General features: G+C 49.5%; 1 protein-coding gene across 2 annotated transcripts in view; it reads left to right on the top strand.

Moving 5' to 3' along the window:
• IFT140 (intraflagellar transport 140) overlaps positions 1-19826 on the top strand; it is a 105985-nt gene that overhangs the window by 20852 nt on the left and 65307 nt on the right. For both annotated transcript variants that reach the window (XM_064362292.1, XM_064362293.1), the window contains exons 9-14: positions 47-153; positions 1078-1223; positions 2569-2772; positions 3891-3963; positions 6640-6731; positions 16384-16511. In XM_064362292.1, the coding sequence (XP_064218362.1) occupies positions 47-153; positions 1078-1223; positions 2569-2772; positions 3891-3963; positions 6640-6731; positions 16384-16511 (750 nt within the window). The remainder of the gene's footprint in view (positions 1-46; positions 154-1077; positions 1224-2568; positions 2773-3890; positions 3964-6639; positions 6732-16383; positions 16512-19826) is intronic.

The raw sequence follows: 19826 nt of genomic DNA, 5'->3' as shown, positions 1-19826 counted from the left end.
CGCTAACACAGGTCCTCCATGGGACTTGCTTTCTTTTCCCTTGTAGATTCTGGGATATAGAACGAGGAGAGAATTACATACTGAGTCCAGACGAGAAGTTCGGCTTTGAGAAAGGAGAGAATATAAACTGTGTTTGTTATTGCAAAGTCAAAGGTGAGACTTCCTGGCCTGGCACGAGAGAAACAGAACCAACCACAAGTGTTGAGCTCAGGCAGCAAAATAATGATCGTGAAATTTGGAGGCTACTCCAACAATGGTAACTTGATAACTTGCAGTCATTCAAATAGTCGGTCAAGGGCAAGCAAGCTACAGCAGAGCTTTGTGATCCCACATGAAGGCCAAGGGGTTTGGTCAGAAGAATGACAACCTGTCATCCCAGCACTTTGGGAGGCTGAGGAGGGAGGCATCCCAGCACTTTTGGAGGCTTGAGTGCAGGAGTTTGAGACCAGCCTGAGCTATGTAGTGAGACCCTGTCTCCACAAAAAATACAAAAATTAGCCAGATGTGGTGGTATACAGCGGTGGTCCCATCTACTCAGGAGGCTGAGGTGGGAGGATTGCTTGAACCTGGGAGACTGAGACTGCAGTGAGCTGAGATGGTGGCAGTGCACTCCAGCCTGGGTGACAGAGCATGACCCTGTCTAAAAAGAAGCATGACAAGCCGATTCTATGCTCATTGATCTCTGTTCACTCCTGAAATGCCACAGGAAAGACAGTTCAGGAAATGTGTGTGCACATGTGTGTATGTATGCATATGCACATCCAGAGCACAGGAGCCTAGGAGGTGAGCCGGAGCCGCTTTCCTCCAGTGCCTGCTGAGTGCTGAGCACAGGGCAGCCCTGAGCCAGGTCGTATGGCCTCTAGGAAAGCTGGGAGAGCAGCATCCCCACCACCCCAGCACCAGTACCATGAGGCCAGCGGGGGAAGGACCTGGGCAGAAAGACACAGCCAGGGCTGAGGCGGAGGGACACCAGACTGGGCGAGGGCTGATGCTCTGAAGAAGGGGATCAGAGAAGAGAGCTTGTTGTTTTTTTCCCTTTTCCAATTCTGTTCACATGCAGTTTGTTTCTACCTGTAGGTCTTCTGGCCGCTGGCACTGACAGAGGACGAGTAGCCATGTGGAGAAAAGTACCAGGCCTCCTGGGCAGCCCTGGGGCAGAGGGCAAGGACAGGTGGGCCCTTCAGACCCCTACTGAGCTCCAAGGAAACATCACGCAAATCCAGGTACAGCCTACAAGGGTGTTAGTGCGTTCACTTTCTGCTGCGTGCAAGTGGAGGCCATAATTGACTTTGAACCTTTTTTTAATTAGTTATTCAACTTAAGACTATATGCAGATAACAATAATAAGACATTTTAAAAGAGCTTTTGGATTTCAGAATTGCAGTGAAGAGATTGTAGACCTGTATTAGTTAATATTGATCTACCTACCAGCCCATCCCTCCATCTCCATCTCTATGTCTCTCTATATTAAAAAGAGCTTTACAGAGATATAACTCATAATATATACCACATGGTTTTTGGTATATCCACAGAGTTTTACAAACATCACCGCAGCAAATTTTAGAATAATTTCATCGCCACAAAAAAGATCTGTGCCTTTTAGGGGTCACTCGTATTTCCCTCTCTCCAGTCCTTGGCAGCCACTAATCTACCTCCTGCCTCTAAGGGTTTGCCCAGTCTGGATGTTTCATGGAAACTGAATTACACAACACATGGTCTTTTGTGTCCATCTTTAAAGTCTAAATCCCTCCAGATCGCAGCCTGTGTCAGTGCTTCACGCCTCATCGTGGCTGAACCACATTCTCTGCTGTGGACAGACCACGTTTAGTTTCTCCATTCATCAGTTGATGGGCATTTGAATAATGCTGTTATGAACACTTGTATACAAGTTTTTGTGTGAGGAGTTTTCATTTCTCTTCAGCATTTGGTTCTTTCTTAGGATTTCTCTCTGTTTCTATTCTCTACGTGACGGGACACTGGCGTTGTACCTTCCTCTGCTTCACTAGGCATGGTTTCCTTTAGTTCTTTCAGCAGATTCATAGTGGCTACTTTGAAGTCTTTGCTAAGTCCAACATCTGGGCCCTTTCATAGCAGTTTCTGATGTCTGGGGTTTTTTTCCTATATGTAGTTTATCCTATTTTGCATGGCTTTTTATTTATTTTAGATAGATTTGGAAGTTTAATATAAAATTATGAAACTGACATTTCACATCAGCGAACAAAAGCTGGATAATTAAATCCATTGCATAAATTTCCTGTCCCTTTATAAAAAAACATAAACATCCCTATGTCACACTCAGAAAACCTCTAGAAGATGTTCTTCCCATCAGAACAGATTTATTTGTGCTGCCTGTCCAGTCACAACTCTTGAGCATCAGTATTTTGAAGTCTTTCTACAAAGCACACACTTGACCTTTATAAAACATTTATTGAAATCATTTTTAAGTCTGAAACAATGGTGCTTGGAAAATGGTTTCTGGGTTCTCTTGTGTATAAGCATTCCCCTGACTGCATCTTTCTCTTGCTCGTTCACACATTTGGTTCTTTCTCTTGCAACCTGGAAATGAAGTGGGGCTCCAAGAAGAACCTGCTGGCGGTGAACAACGTCATCTCCGTGGCCATCCTCAGCGAGCAGGCCATGTCATCACACTTCCACCAGCAGGTGGCCGCTGTGCAGGTCTCCCCGAGCCTGCTGAATGTATGCTTCCCGTCCACGGGGGCAGCACACAGCCTGCGCACGGACATGCACATCAGCGGAGTGTTTGCCACCAAGGTGACTGCCAAGGGGACCCAGGGTTGGAGGAGGGGTCTTCAACACAGACAAAACAACTGCCCCATCGTCAGGTAGTTCAGGGCAGCAAGGGCCCCAGACGGCAGGTTAGGCACTCTCAGTTCCATCCTTAATTATCTTATTTCCTGGACATCATATTCATAAAGAAAATAGTAATAAAAATATAGGCTGGGCATGGTGACTCACACCTCTAATCCCAGCACTTTGGGAGGTGGAGGTGGGCGGATCACTTGAGGTCAGGAGTTTGAGATCAGTTTGGCCAACATGGTGAAACTCTGTCTCTACTAAAAATACAAAAATTAGCCATGCACGGGGTGCAGCCTTCCTACTTGGAAGGCTGAGGCATGAGAATCGCTGTGACCTAGGAGGGGGAGGTTGCAGTGAGCCGAGATCACGCCACTGCACTCCAGCCTGGGCAACAGAGTGAGACCCTGACTAAAAAAAAAGAAAATAGTAATAAAAATATATACACTTGCCATGTACCCTTATAAATTTAAAAAAAATTTAAGTTAAAAAGTACATTTAGGCTGGCCACAGTGGCTCACGCCTGTTGTGATCCCTGCACTTTGTGAGGCCAAGGCGGGTAGATCACCTGAGGTCAGGAATTCGAGACCAGCCTGGCTAACATGATGAAACCTCATCTCTACTAAAAATACAAAAAGAGCTAGAAGTGGTGGTGGATGCCTGTAATTCCAGCTACTCAGGAGTTTGAGGCAGGAGAATCGCTTGAACCCGGGAGGCGAAGGTTGCAGTGAGCCAGGATTGTGCCATGCACTCTAGCCTGGGCAACGAGAGCAAAATTCTGTTTGGAAAAAAAAAGTTAATTTAAAAAGTAAATAAAGGAAAGAGAGGGATGCTTTGCCATTGCCCAAACTTAGAAAATAATCATAATAAAACACAGGGATATTTTACTTAACATGGAAAACAGCCTTAACCTGTGTCCACAGAGGACCCAGTGATCTCATAGTCTCAGGGTGCTGGAGTGGCAGCGTTTGGAAGTGTTTAGAGGAGGAGGAGGCTTTGCAAGTGTGCAGTGGGGGGTGTGCAGTCCGCACCTCACTTTTCCTGCCCTTTGCTTGAACGTCCACTCTTCTTTTCAGGATGCTGTCGCAGTTTGGAACGGAAGGGAGGTGGCTATATTTGAGCTTTCCGGAACCACAATACGGAGTGCAGGTGGGTTCTTCTCACCCCGACAGAGGCAGTCCCAGTACCTGGCTTTATTTTCTCCCTGCCTAGTGAGAGGGCCACTGTGGTGCATTTGAGGGCCGGCACAGGGGCTGGGAGACCCTCGTGCCTGTGCCTGCATTTCCAAAGCCAGGGCTGCCAGTGCATCCTGGGGCCTGCTGTGTGGATGTGAACAACCACAGTGCTTTTGTGGGGTTCCTTCCAGGGAGGGGGTGGCTACCACCCATCTTCTGAAATGTTTCCAGACCATGCACAGCAGTGAGACCTGTGATGTCTTGACCCAAGGCTATCTTCTGTCTGAAACTTCAGGATGGCTCTTCAGAGATGCTCCATTAATCTCAAACACTCTTCCAGGTCCCCAAGGTCTCTCCAGCTCTCTGTGGTTAGTTTAGCCACTGTGTTTTTTTTTTTGTTTGTTTGTTTGTTTGTTTTTTTGAGACGGAGTTTCGCTCTTGTTACCCAGGCTGGAGTGCAATGGCGCGATCTCGGCTCACTGCAACCTCCGTCTCCTGGGTTCAGGCAATTCTCCTGCCTCAGCCTCCTGAGTAGCTGGGATTACAGGCACGCGCCACCATGCCCAGCTAATTTTCTGTATTAGTAGAGACGGGGTTTCACCATGTTGACCAGGATGGTCTCGATCTCTTGACCTCGTGATCCACCCGCCTCGGCCTCCCAAAGTGCTGGGATTACAGGCTTGAGCCACCGCGCCCGGCCTGTTTGTTTGTTTTTTGAGATGGAGTCTCGCTGTGTCACCCAGCCTGGAGTGTGGCGGTGCCACGTCGGCTCACTACAACCTCCGCCTCCCAGGTTCAGCAATTTTCCTGCCTCACCCTCCCCAGTAGCTGGGATTACAGGCGCCTACCACCATGCCCAGCTAATTTTTGTATTTTTGGTAGAGACAGGGTTTCACCATGTTGGCCAGGCTGGTCTCGAACTCCTGACCTCAGGTGATCTGCCCGCCTCAGCCTCCCAAAGTACTGGGATGACAGGCATGAGCCACCATGCCTGGTTTTGGGACCTGTTTTCTTCCTGCTCTCTTCAGCACATCTATGGGAGTTTCCTGGGACATCTGTAGCAATGGACCACAAACTTGGTGGCTTCAGACGACAGAGATGTGAGAAATGTATTCTCCCACAGTTTCAGAGACCAGAGGTCCACAATCAGTTTCGATGGGTAGAAATGAAGGCATCAGTAGGGCCAGGCTTCCCTTGGAGACCCAGGGGAGACTGTTTCAGCTTCTGGTGGCTGCCAGCAGTCTTTGACTTGTGGTCACAAAACTCCAGTCTCTGTCTCTGTGGTCACATTGCCCCTGGTCTGAAGTCGGCTTCCCTCCCTCTTATAGGGACACTCGTGGCTATATTTAGGGCCTACCTGGATAATCCAGTATAATCTCCCCATCCCAAGACCGTAACATCTTGTGCCGTATAAAGTAATATTCACGGGTGCCAGGGATCAGGATCTGATATCTTCAGGGAACATTTCCCAGCCTTATGCAATGGCGCAGCCATGAAGATGTGCTTACCAGCTCCCTCATTCCACAGTTTACCTTCACCCACACTGACCCCCAGCCACCTGCCCACACAGGAGGCCTCGTGTCATGCCATTCCCAGGCCAGTTGTCCCCTAGTTTGTTTGAACACCCCTGCCTCTCCAGGCATGTCCTTCTCTGGTTATTGCCTCTCCTGAGATCTTTCCACACGGCTTTGCTTTCTCCTCTAACACTTTGTTGCCTAAAGTTCTCTCATGACATTTTTCACAGTCTGTCCCTGATTGTACCAATACTTCACATCTCCCCTCCTCTGTAGACTCCCTAGGAGCAAGGATGAACTTATTTCCCCCAGTAGAACCAACACAGCAGGTGCTGAGATTTTTCTGTTTTATGTATATCATCATCTCCCTAACTAGATTTTCTTTGAGACGGAGTCTTGCTCTGTCACCCAGGCTGGAGTGCAGTGACATGATCGTGGCTCACTGCAGCCTCCGCCTCCCAGGCTCAAGCGATTCTCATACCTCAGCCTCCCAAGTAACTGGGATTATAGGCATGCACCACAACACCAGGCTAATTTTTGTATTTTTGGTAGAGACCGGGTTTCACTATGTTGGCCAGGCTGGTCTCAAACTCCTGATCTCAAGTGATGCATCCACCTTGGCTTCCCAGAGTGCTATGATTACAGGTGTGAGCCACCGCGCCTGGCCTCTAGATTCTTATCTATTATGTGGTACAAAAGTAATTGTGGTTAATGGCAAAAACCACAATTACTTTTGCACCAACCTTAATAGAGCCAGGGACCAGGGCTTGTGGCCACCAAAATTCCACCTAAAATGAGCAAACACTTGCTTAAATGGGTGCTGCTGTAGCTGCTATGCTGCTGGGAACACTAGCTGCCACATGGGAGAGGTGCAGGGCAGGGAGCCCAGAGCCGGGCACTGTGTCTCCACGCCAAGCCCAGGCCCTGCACACGCTGCCACTGCTAGCCGTGGCTGTGGACAGTTCCCTGTGCCTCAGAACCTCATTTCCTTCATCTGTGAGGTGCAGATAATGCACCCCTGTGAAGCTGTGATGATGCCAAGATGAATTAGGAATCGTGTGTGGGAATGCTCCTGAAACTCGGGGCGAGTCTGACCGATGAGCTGCCGCCATCCTGATGTTCATCTCTCCTTTTAGGGACCTTCCTGTGTGAGACACCTGTGTTAGCAATGCATGAAGAAAGCGTTTATACGGTGGAGCCAAACCGAGTTCAGGTTCGAACCTGGCAGGTAAGTTGCTGCTCCACAGCAAGAAAACTAGAGCAGAGTTTGAGATCCTGCCTCTCAGTTGAGCCGAAGCTTGCTTCTTGACTTCACCTGGCATATTAGTCCGTTCTCCCACTGCTGTAAAGAACTACCTAAGACTGGGTCATTTTTAAGGAAAAGAGGTTTAGTTGACTCACATTACTGCAGGCCGGACAGGAAGCATGGCTGGAGAGGCCTCGGGAAATTTGCAATCATGGCAGAGCTGAAGGGGAAGCAGGCACATCATACATGGTGGGAGAAGGAGGAAGAGAGAGCAGAGGAGGAGGTGCTGCACGCTCAACAGCCAGACCTCGTGACATCTCCATCACAAAACAGCACTGGGGGATGCTGCTAAACCATTAGAAAGCAGCCCTCTGATGCGATCGCCTCCCCTCAGGCCCCACCTGCAACACTGGAGATGTCAATTCAATGTGAAATTTGGGTGGGGACACAGAGCCAGACCGTATCCCCTTGCTAGATCGGATTTCCCACGGGAGGTGCTTGATGGTGAAAATGAAACCTGGGGCAGCTGTTCAGTCTGTGGCTATCACTTCAGAAATTGGGAAACAGGGCAAGGGCCTTTTGCAGTGAAAAGGAAGACTCTACAGAACTGAATACACCGGGCTATGAAAAGAAAAGAAATCCTTGCTGGGCTTAACATGCACCCCGACGGCTGAGTGGCTCCAGCTCAGGACATAATATCCTTGGCCAGGCTGTCTCCTGCATGTGTCTTGTGGGAGGACCAGGGCAACCTGCAAGAGGTTCCCTTCTGAGTGGAGTCAGGCACCCACTGCCCTGTCTGCCTCCCACACACTGCTGGAACCTGGGGCAGACACGGTGTGTTGATTTCCTGTGGCTGCTGGAACAAATTACCACACACCAGGGGGCTTCCAATACAGATATTTATTGTCTCGCAGTTCTGGAAGACAGAAGTCGAAATCCAGGTGCTGTCCAGGTTGGTGCCTTCTGGAGACTCTGAGGGAGAGCCTGCCCCTTGCCTCTTCCAGCATGAGGTGGTGCTCGCAGTCTTTGGTGTTCCTTGGCTTGTGCACTTGAGCTTGAACCACACGAGTCTGAACGGCAGGGGTTCAGACTGCACAGAGCCAAACCATATCACCTCTCCTGCCTCTGCCACCCCTGAGATTCCAAGGTCAACTCCTCCTCCTTCTGTGCCTGTTCAGTGTGAGGATGATGCGGATGAAGACCTCGATAATGATCCACTTCCACTTCACAAATAGTGAACATATTTTCTCTTCCTTATGATTTTCTTAATAACATTTTCCTTTCTCTAGGTGATTTTATTGTGAGAAAACAGTATATAATACACAGAACTTAAAAAATATGTCAGTCAACTGCTTATGTTATTGGTAAGTCTTCTTGTTGACAGCAGGCTGTTAGTAGTTACGTTTTGGGGAAGTCAAAAGTTATATAAATGCTGAGCACAGTGGCTCACATCTATAATCTGTGTACTTTGGGGAGGCCAAGGTGGGAGGACCACTTGAACCCAGAAGTGTAAGACCAGCCTGGCCCACATATTGAGACCCATCTCTTAAAGAACAAAAAAAATTGACCGGGCGTGGTAGTGCGAGTGCCAGCTACTCAGGAGACTGAGGTGGGAGGGTGGCCTGAGCCTGGGCAGTCAAGGCTTCGGTGAGCTATGATTGCACCACTGTACTCCAGCCTGGGCAACAGAGCAAGACCTTGTCTCAAAAAGAAAAAACAAAAGTGACGTGAGATTTTCGATTGCATGGTGGTTGGCGCCCCCGCACCCTTGTGTTGTTAAAGGCTCGTCTGTGAATGCCTCGCTCCAGCTTCTGCCCCGTCCTCACATGGCCTTCTTCCCTGCGTCTGTGTCTTCTCTTCTGTGTCTTGTTTTGTCTTATGTATTTGCCATTGGATTTAGCTCTCATCCTGAGCCAGAATGATCTCATCTCAAGATCCTTCACTGCAAATACCCTTTTTCCAAATAAGTTCACATTCATACCTTTCAAATGGACATTTTTTTTTTTAAGGGACAAGGTCTCACTATGTTGCCCAGCTGGACTTGAACTCCTGGCTCAATTGATCCTCCTGCCTCAGCCCCTCAAGTATCTGGGACTACAGGTCTGAGTGGACATATCTTCGGGAGGGGCTGTTCAGCCAACTGTGTGCAACAAGGTTCTGTGACCAGGTTGAGAGCTTTTGCCATGACCCTGGTTTTACCTATGTTTGTGATTTTTATCCATCTCTAAGTTCCTTCCTGGAACCCAGCGTCTGATTGCCTGGGGTGGCCAGGTTCCCGTCCCTGTACGTCACGTGCTGCTCATGTGCTCCCGTCATGGATTTTCGATTCTCTTTGGCATCTAGACAGGAGACAAGTCAGTGATAAGTGCCAAGGAGAAGACAGAAGCGGGTCAGCCCCTCTGTGGGAAGCTTCTGTCTGCATCAGGTGGAGGGAAGAGACAGGGAGGAGCCACATGGCCACGGCGCCCTCCTGGGAGACAAGGTCCAGGCAGAGGGAGCTGCTGACACCACTTGTTTTCTTACAGCCAATTGGGTCTGAGGGTGGCAGTAAAGCTGGAAGGAAGATTTGAGAGCCTTCTAGGTATCCCATACCCAGAGCAAGCACACCTTTGTCACTGCCATCACTGTCCCCCTCCTATCTTTTTACATATGCCTCTCTGACTCCTCCTGTTGCATGCGGGCATCTGTTGGGGAGGTAGAGCAAGGCTTGGTTTTATTTATTTATTTATTTTAAGATGGAGTTTTGCTCTTTTTGCCCATGCTGGAGTGCAGTGGCACAGTCTTGGCTCACTGCAACCTTCGCCTCTGGGGTTCAAGCAATTCTCCTGCCTCAACCTCCCCAGTAGCTGGGATTACAGGAGTCCACCACCGTGCCCGTCTAATTTTTTGTATTTTTGGTAGAGGTGTGATTTCACCATGTTGGCCAGCCTTATCTCAAACTCCAGACCGCGGTTGATCTTCCCACCTCAGCCTCCCAAAGTGCTGGAATTATAGGCTTGAGCAACCGTGCCCGCCAAGGCTGTGTTCTTGAGGACACAGGAATGGGGGGTACCGACCACTTAGTTGAAAATCCACATGTAACTGTTGACTCCCCCGGAACTTCAGTACTCATAGCTTACCGCTGACTGGAAGCCTTACCAATAACATGAACAGTCAATTAACACATATTTTGTATGTTCTATGTATTATATGCTATATTCTTACAGGAAAGCAAACTAGAGGAAAGCAGATGTTACTAAGAAGTCATGAGGAAGAGAAATGCATTCACTGTACTGTACTGTGTTTATCAGTACCCGAAATCCACAGGAGGAATCATCTTTCTGAAGTGGTGGCGTCCACAGCTGCAGACCTGAATCTACTGTCCATATCAAGCAATTCCACTTTTCTTTGTAATGTCATGGCTTTCCCTTGCTTCTTGGGAGCATTTCCAGCATCACTAGTGGCATTTCACATGGGTCTCCTGATGTTATTCAGGGTTTATACAGTATTGCATGAAACACATGAAAAATCCTCTAGAATCATGAGAGATCACTTTTCACTGTGAAGTACATTTTACTGGAGAGAGGAGCTGCTTCTGGCAACACTTGAGTTTAGCACAATGACAACAGGAGGTGGCTGTGAAATTACTGCAGTAGCACAATACAGGCTACAGTTCCTTCTCTGCAGGTCTGATTGCATACCGCATCTCTCTGTTTGTTTACACTTCTCTTGACTACACACGGTGCCATCTCTGGAAGTGTGTGCAGATTTGTGTATACTTTATGGAAGTGGGTGATAAAATACACTAGTATCTACCTATATTTTATGCATTTAGGACACATCTATTAATTTTTTTTGTTCTTTCTAGTGTACATGGTTTGTCTGAGTTTTCTCAAATTGTCACAAATCTCAAAAAAAATGCTAAATATCTTTTTCTTTTTTTTTGAGATGGAGTCTCGTTCTGTCGTCCAGGCTGGAGTGCAGTGGTGCAATCTTGGCTGACTGCAACCTCTGCCTCCCAGGTTTAAGGAGTTCTCCTGTCTCAGCCTCCCAAGTAGCTGAGATGGAGCACACTATCATGCCTGGCTAAGTGTTGTATTTTTAGTAGAGACAGGGTTTCACCATATTGGTCAGGCTGGTCTCGAACTGCTGACCTCAACCCGCCTTGGCCTCCCAAAGTGCTGGGATTACAAGCGTGACCCACCACGCCCCGCCTTTTAAATATCTTTATTGAAAAAAAGTGCATATAAGTAGGCCCTTGAAAATCAGACCTGTGTTGTTTGAGGGTTACCTGTGTTAGCTGAGAAAAGATTTCCAGAGGTGGGGCTGCACTGGCGCCAGCAGCCTGTGGGGAAATGGCCAGCAGCATGATGAGAAAGGGTGAATGGCCTGCTGGGAGAGGGCCAGTAGCACGATGGGAAAGGGTGAATGGCCTGCTGGGAGAGGGCCAGTAGCATGATGGGAAAGGGTGAATGGACTACTGGGAGAGGGCCAGTGGTATGATGTGAAAGGGCGAGTGGCCTGCTGGGAGAAACTAGTTGCTTGATGGGAAAGGATGAATTGCCTGTTAGGAGAGGCTAGTGGCATGATGGGAAACAACAGTGGGCCAACTGAAAAGTCCTACATGTAGGGTTTGGGAAGATATCTAACAACAGCTGCCATGGAGTTGGGTCCTTTTATTCCTCTGTTAATTTTTTTCTTTTTCTTTTATTTTCAGAAACAAGGTCTCACTCTGTTGCCTACGGTGCATTGCAATGGCAATCATAGCTCACTGCAGTCATAACCTCCTGGGCTTAAGCAGTCCTCCCACCTCAGCCTCCTGAGTATGGGACCACAGGTGTGCACCACCACGCCTGGCTAATTTTTTTTTTTTTTTTTTGAGATGGAGTTTCACTCTCGTTGCCCAGGCTAGAGATACAATGGCATGATCTTGGCTCACCACAACCTCTGCTTCCCGTGTTCAAGCGATTCTCCTGTCTCAGCCTCCCAAGTAGCTGAGATTACAGGCATGCACCACCACACCCAGCTAATTTTGTATTTTTAGTAGAGGTGGGCTTTCTCCATATTGGTCAGGCTGGTCTGGAACTTCCAACCTCAGATGATCTGCCTGCCTCGGCCTCCCAAAGTGCAGGGATTACAGGCATGAGCCACTGCGCCTGGCCACCTGGCTAATTTTTTATTTTCATATTTATTTATGAGATGGAGTCTCACTCTTTCGCTAGGCTGGAGTGTGGTGGCACTATCTCAGCTCACTGCACCCTCTGCCTCCCAGGTTCAAGCGATTCCCGTGCCTCAGCCTCCCAAGTAGCTGAGACTACAGGCGCGTGACACCACGCCTGGCTAATTTTTTGTGTTTTAGTAGAGATAGGGTTTCATCATGTTGACCAGGCTGGTCTCGATCTCCTGATCTTGTGATCTGCCTGCCTCAGCCTCCCCAAAGTGCTGGGATTACAGGTGTGAGCCACCGCACCCAGCCTTTTATTTATTTTTTTAGAAATGGGATCTCATCCTGTCGCCCAGACTGGAGTGCAGTGATGCCATCATAGCTCACTGCAGCCTCAAACTCCTGGGCTCAATTCTTTCTCCTGCCTTAGCCTTGGGACCACAGGTGCCCATCACCATGCCTAGCTAATTTTCTTATTATTAGATTTTTGTAGACATGGGGTCTCACTATGTTGCCCAGGCTGGTCTTGAACTCCTGGGGTCATGTGATCCCCCTGCCTCAGCCTCCCAAATTGTTGGGATTACAGGTGTGAGCCACCATGGCTGGCCATTAATTTATTAAGTTACAAAAGGAATACATGTCGGTTGTTAACTAGTAAAGTGGTGCTGGCGTGAGTAAGGGTGGGTTAGTGATCCCTCACGAACCTTGTTGGACACCCAGCCTGTCCTAGGACACTCTCCCTCCTCAGGACACAGATGCATGACTGCTGTTAGTGTTTGTGTCAGGGATGCAGTGACTCCAGATACTCAGGAGCTTCCAGTCCTTAAAAGGACAGCCTCCTAGGCCAGAACTTCAGGTCCTTAGCCCTGTATGTGTTTCAGGGAGTCATGTCTGCCCCATGGAGGACCTGAGCAGCTTCCCACGCAAATGCCAAGCGCCATAGAAGTGGGTGGTGTGTGGGACCAGTGGTGGTGGGAGGTGGGAAGGGAGGCAGGAGGGCTAGTCAGCTGAACCCTCACCCTGAAGGCAGTTGGGGTTGAAGCCAGGAGTGATGATACATTTTGTTGATCAAAAAGGAAGAGGCTGAAGCGCAAGATGTGATTTAAACAGTCTACTTGGCCTGGCACGGTAGCTCATGACGGTAATCTCAGTACTTTGGGAGGCCCAGGCGGGAGGATTTCTTGAGCTCAGGAGTTCCAGACCAGCCTGGGCAACATAATGAGACCTTGTCTCTACAAAAAATACAAAAAAATTAGCTAGGCATAGTGACACACACAGATGGTCCCAGCTACTTGGGAGGCTGAGGTGGGACATTACCTGAGCCTGGGGAGGTTGAGGTTGTAGTGAGCTGTGATTATACAACTGTACTCTCCAGCCTGGGCAACAGAGTGAGAGCCTGTCTCAAAAGTAAAATAAATTAATAAGTAAGTAGTCTACTTGAGCCAGGATAAGGACAGCTTGCCAGAAAACTCAGCACCAGGGAACACTGGGAATGGGCTCCATTTGACCTTTGTTACTGGCAGGTTTGTAAAGGCAGAAAAGAGGGACTGGGCATGGGCTGATGGCAGGTTGTTTGTTAGGAATCCTCTTTGGTTGATGGGAATACCATTGATTAGCGATGGGCTGAGCATTGGTGCGGGTGTTGCCCATTGCAGCTTATTAGGTTAGTTCATAGCTACCTGTGGCTGCAGCAGGTGGTTTCCAGAGACGAACACAGCTCAGGGGAGAGCAGGGCATGGCGGCTGTCTCACTTAAGCTCTCTAGGGGCCTGATCCCTGAAAAGGACTCACCTTCCTCTGATAACAGTTCTTTTCTTTCCCGAGTTTTGACTTATTTTCTTGGCTTGGCATCATTTTCTTCCTAGAAAGTAACTTCTGTGCCTGTGTAATGGGGAGCCTCGGGTAGGGGTGGACATAGTGAAGCTGTGGGAGACATCGCAGGAGAGTACTTCCGCAGGCCTGGCCCCAGGCAACGCACCACCTGCAGAGCTGGAGCAGAGGGGCACTGTGGGTGCCTACAGAGAGTGCGGAACTGAGGATGCTCTGGGTTTTCTACCCTGGGAGGCCCCAGGCAATGCACCACCTGCAGAGCTGGAGCAGAGGGGCACTGTGGGTGCCTACAGAGAGTGCGGAACTGAGGATGCTCTGGGTTTTCTACCCTGGGAGGCCCCAGGCAACGCACCACCTGCAGAGCTGGAGCAGAGGGGCACTGTGGGTGCCTACAGAGAGTGCGGAACTGAGGATGCTCTGGGTTTTCTACCCTGGGAGATTGGGTTTGTAATGGTGCCTTTAAGTCAGGAACTCCAGAGGCAGAGCCAGCCTAGCGGGCGGGGCAGGATGCCAGTTTGAGGTGCTTTGGAAAGCCCTTGGGGGGTCCAAGAGACAGTTGGAAATGCAAGCTCTGGAGATCAGGAGCTGGGTCAGTGCCCTAAAGTCAGTACTTTGAGAATTGGGAGTGCATTGACATAAAGATGTTGGCTGAAAAATGTAGGCCGGCGCGGTGGCTCACGCCTGTAATCCCAGCACTTGGGGAGGCCGAGGCGGGTGGATCACGAGGTCAAGAGATCGAGACCATCCTGGTCAACCTGGTGAAACCCCGTCTCTACTAAAAATACAAAAAATTAGCTGGGCATGGTGGCGCGTGCCTGTAATCCCAGCTACTTGGGAGGCTGAGGCAGGAGAATTGCCTGAACCCAGGAGGCGGAGGTTGCGGTGAGCTGAGATTGCACCATTGCACTCCAGCCTGGGTAACAAGAGCGAAACTCCATCTCAAAAAAAAAGAAAAATGTAAAAGAGGTAAGCGCAGATCTGAACCCAGGGCCCAGCAGGTAAGGGGCGGGCAGAGAGCAAGCGCACCTAGGAGCCTCCAGTGCCCTCTGTCATTGTTAATGGTGTCAGCCCCAGCCCCATCAGCTAGTCCACTCCCTCTGCTCTCTTTATCCTGTGTTCAAGCAGCTACTTGCTCATTCTATATGCATTTTTTAGGCTCCCACGGGATACATCAAAATGAAGTGAGCTTCCTCAGCTTAGAATACCCACTCCCTGACTCCAGCCATCGTTCCTTGCCCTCAGTTTCCTAGACACAGTGTGCAGGCTCCTGCCCCTTTGCCAGCTTTTGGAGTCTGTGTTTAGATTTCCGTGCCCACTAAGTTTTCCTGGACCTCTGCCCTCCTTCCAGCCTGACTTGCCACTCAGGCTCTGTGCAGCTCCCTGGCACTTATCTGTGCCTTCCCTGCTGCCTGCCTTGGCCTGAGGATGCATTCAGCTGTTCACACTAGACTCGCTGTCCCCACGTGGAGCTCCCTGGGGATGTGCCACTCACTTGTGATGCTCCGCCCACAACCCAATGCTGGGCAGGGTGTAGCCATTCACTGGGCGTTGGTTGAATTGAGCCAAGAGCTTTGCTTTGAAACTCAGAGGACTAAGGTTAGTCCCTAAAAGACACACCACAGAGTGTGAGGTCTGCTCCAGCATGACTGTGAGGCATGCTTTCTAAAGTGCTATAAAGGTCAAGGCGATGTTTTGAAAATATAAATGATATAAGTTACTTCCCAGATCAAAACCCTGCAGTCTTCCAGTTTCACTTAGAACGAAATCTAACTTCCCTTCAGCCTGCAGGAATGCCCCTGTGGCCTCTGCTCACCTGGTTGACTTTTTTTTTTTTTTTTTTTTTGAGGCAGAGTCTCTCTGTCACCCAGGATGGAGTGCAGTGGTGCGATCTTGGCTCACTGCAACCTCTGCCTTCTGGGTTCAAGTAGTTCTCCTGCCTCAGCTTCCTGAGTAGCTGAGACTACAGGCACCTGCCACTACACCCCACTAATTTTTGTATTTTTAGGAGAGACAGGGTTTCACCGTGTTAGCCAGGATGTTCTTGATCTCCTGAGCTTGTGATCCTCCTGCCTCAGCCTCCCAAAGTGCTGGGATAAAGGTGTGATCCACCGCGGACGTCTTAAACATTTTACTGAAATACAACACACACAGAAAGAGTGGGTGTGTTGTGCCTAAGTGTACAGTGCAGGGGCTTTTCATGGGTAGGACGTACCCAGGGTATAACTAGCACCCTTCCTCTCACCAACCTCCTCACCCAGGGTAACCACTCACATGACACAACATAAGAAGTATTCCCAGGGTTTTTACATGACGCCTCTGCAGACAGGGCCCCCCAGAGCTTCCTGGTTGGTGGGATTCACCTTCTCCCATGCCTGGCACTTTCCTGAGATCCCATTCTGTACCAACATGGCACTTACTCAGCTGAGATTACACGTATATTTGTCTACCAAGCTGCTGTCTGTTTTGCCCTCTAGACTGTAGGCATCAGGGCTCTCCTGAGGACAGGACCTCCTATTTCCCCCTAGCACTAGAATCTGGCAGAGGGCTGGGCACACACTGAGACTTCGGTAAACACCGACTGAATGCGTGGAGTATACAAGGTTGTCTGTGAATAATGTTCAGTAACAAACGTGTAAATTTCTTGTTTTTTTCTTTTCCTCAGGGGACTGTCAAACAACTCCTCCTTTTCTCTGAAACTGAGGGGAACCCATGCTTCTTGGACATCTGTGGGAATTTCCTGGTTGTAGGGACAGACTTGGCTCACTTTAAAAGCTTTGATCTTTCTCGAAGGTAAATTTTTGTTTCCAAAAGAAGTGGGAACATTTTTTTAATCAGTCAGGAAACAGTGTGGTGGGTAGAAAGTGAGTTAGAAGCCAGAAAACTCCTTAGGTGCCCATTTCAACACCAACTTGCCACTCATGCTCTGGGACGCCTCACGTCGGGGCCTCCGTTCTTGGTCTTTACCTGGCAGTGGAACAACGCAGGGTGCGGGAGGCTTGAATAGTTGAGGCACAGGGGATTTTGGGAGTGGTGAAACTTCTGTATCATGGGTACATGACATTGTATATTTGTTGGAACTCATAGAGCTTTATGGTGCAAGGTGTGAACCTTAATGTGTGCAAATTTTTAAAAATTATTCAGGCTGAGCAGAGTAGCTCACACCTGCATTGCCAGCATTTTGGGAGGCCAAGGTGAGAGGACTGTTTGAACCCAGGAGTTTGAGACCAGCCTGGACAACATAGCAAAACCTGTCTCTACAAAGTTTTAAAAATTAGCTGTGCATGGTGACATATACCTGTAGTCTCAGCTACTTGGGAGACTGAGGTGGGAGGATTGCTTGAGCCTCAGAGATCGAGGCTGCAGTGATTGTGCCACTGCACTCCAGCCTGGGCCACAGACTGAGACACTGTCTAAAAAAAAATCACTTCAAATGTTAGTTCCATCCCCAGGATGGAACACAGAAGGTAGCAAAACCATCTCACGGTGTTACAAATGTATGAAACAGCTTCACTAAAGGGTGTGGGGGAAAAGTGCTGACCTACGTCACTCGGGAGTGAGTGGAGTCTCTGGTGAGCACTCAGGCCAAAGAACTGCACAGGAGCTTGGCTCTCTAGTTGAGAATCCTGCTCCCTACAGGGGTTGGGATGAGCAACGCTGATCCTATGATGCATGTGCACAGAAATGCACAGCTGAGCGAACGGAGGGTGGATGGCGGGAGCCTGAGATCACACAGGGGTAGTGAAAGTTACAGATTAGCAAGAGGAAGGGCCAGAATGAGCCCTGGAGAGTAGATGAGAGGTGGAGATGACAGCATGGACAAATGCCTGGCTTCATTGAGAGGGATGACTCTGTGTACAGAATGATAGGTCTGTTTTGATGCACCTGCTGGTACACACATATTTCCTCGCCCTGTCAGCTGAGAGGGCCTAGAAGCAACACGTGTGTCGCAGCAGGCACACCTGGGGCCCAGACCTCGGTTTCTAACACCATCCTCCAATAAAGGAGCCATGGGTCCTTGGAGAGATGCTGACTCTAGTACTGAGGCGGGACATGTACAAAGGAGCTGGCAGCGTCTCGTGCTGCCAGGAAGTGAGGAAGTGCTAAAAACAAAACAAAAAACCTCATAACGATGGCAGGGTAGGGGTCACAGAGACACAGAACCTACTGAAAGAGGTCCTAGTAGCCAAAGCTGGAATAATTGGAGCAAAAAAATAAATAAAGTAGACCAGGTGCAGTGGCTCATGCCTGTAGTCCCGGCATTAAATTTTTTTTTTCCTGGGGGGCCCATTTCATCCTGCAAATCCCAGCACATTGGGAGGCCAGACAGGTGGATTGCTTGAGCCTGGGAGTTCAAGACCAGCCTGGACAACATGGTGAAACCGGATTTCTGAAAAAAAAAAAAAATACAGAAGTTAGCCAGGCATGGTGGCTTGCATCTATAGTACCAGTTATTCAGGTAGCTGAGGCAGGAGTATCACTGAGCCCAGGAGGAGCCAAGATCACTGCACTGCACTCCAGCCTGGGCGACAGAGCAAGACTCTGTCTGATACAGATGAGTAAACAAACAAACAAACAAATAAAGCAGCACTGAGTTATACCGCAAAGTAAAAAATAAATATGTGTGAGTCCAAATGACATGAATGATTAAGTCAGTAAATAGGGGAAATGAGACATCTCCCATAGAAAAGAACTCCACACGATTTCTGTGGCACCTCTACCCTCGTGAGTGCGGCAAGCCAGGACTCCCCACTCCCCAAGGGCAGCTGGTGCTTCCTGAGGTCCATGCAGAGAGCACAGTATAGGAACAGGCTGACTCCATAGTGTAGAGGACCCAGCACAGGAAGGGGACGACTCCACAGTGGAGAGGACAGGGTGCAGGAAGGGGAGGACTCCACACTGGAGAGGACAGGGTACAGGAAGGGGAGGACTCCACGGTGGAGAGGACAGGGTACAGGAAGGGGAGGACTCCACGCTGGAGAGGACAGGGTGCAGGAAGGGGAGGACTCCACGGTGGAGAGGACAGGGTGCAGGAAAGGGAGGACTCCACGGTGGAGAGGACAGGGTGCAGGAAGGGGAGGACTCCACGCTGGAGAGGACAGGGTGCAGGAAGGGGAGGACTCCACGCTGGAGAGGACAGGGTGCAGGAAGGGGAGGACTCCACGCTGGAGAGGACAGGGTGCAGGAAGGGGAGGACTCCACGCTGGAGAGGACAGGGTACAGGAAGGGGAGGACTCCACGCTGGAGAGGACAGGGTACAGGAAGGGGAGGACTCCACGCTGGAGAGACTGACATGCTCCCTTGCCGGGTGACCAGGTCAGCATCAGCAGTGATAATTCAGGTTGATAGCGTCTGCCCCTGACATGAGCTGATGCAAAGGGCACCTCACCTCTGTGTTGTCCTCCCAGACACCTGGAGCCGCAGTCTAGTGGTGAGAGGAGCACCAGGCAGATCCTGGTGGAGGGCGGCCTGCAGTGACCGTGACCACTCCTCCTCAGAAACAAGGGAATCTGAGAAATTCTTCTAGCTGAGAGATGCCCATGCAGCTGTGGCCGCTAAGTACCACATGGACTCTAGGATGGGTCCTAGGATAGGGAAGAGACGCTAGGGAAGAACTGAGGACGTGTGAACACAGGTTTTAAATAATAAGGAGCTACCACCTCACACTTAGTATTGATTATGTCAACCACAAAGTAGAAACAGCTAAATGGCACTGGCAGGGGGCGAGTTAAATAGCTCAGTGTATCCCTAAGATGGGAAACTGCCGCTGGAACAGAGGGCGAGGAAGCAGTCCCCACTGTGCCATGAAAAATCACCAGAACAGAGTGGAAGGGAAAACTCCAGGTACAGAATGGCACAGAACAGTGTTTCTTTTTTTTGTTGTTTGTTTTTGTTTTTGAGATGGAGTCTTGCTCTGTCACCAAGGCTGGAGTGCAGTGGCGTGATCTCAGTTCACTGCAACCTCCGCCTCCCAGGTTCAAACCTCAAGTAATCTGCCCATCTCAGCCTCCCAAAGTGCTGGGATTATAGGCGTGAGCTACCACACCTGGCCTTGAACAGAATTTTTAATAAGCTCCTTGAACAAGAGGAAGGGGATGAAGCACTCAT

The sequence above is a fragment of the Aotus nancymaae genome, unplaced genomic scaffold (assembly GCF_030222135.1).
Source record: "Aotus nancymaae isolate 86718 unplaced genomic scaffold, 86718_ANA_hifiasm-v0.15.2.pri h1tg000049l, whole genome shotgun sequence".
In the NCBI taxonomy this organism is placed as follows: Eukaryota; Metazoa; Chordata; class Mammalia; order Primates; family Aotidae; genus Aotus; species Aotus nancymaae.
The sequence above is the reverse complement of the archived record's forward strand: the minus strand, read 5'-3'. Positions and strand labels throughout refer to the sequence as shown.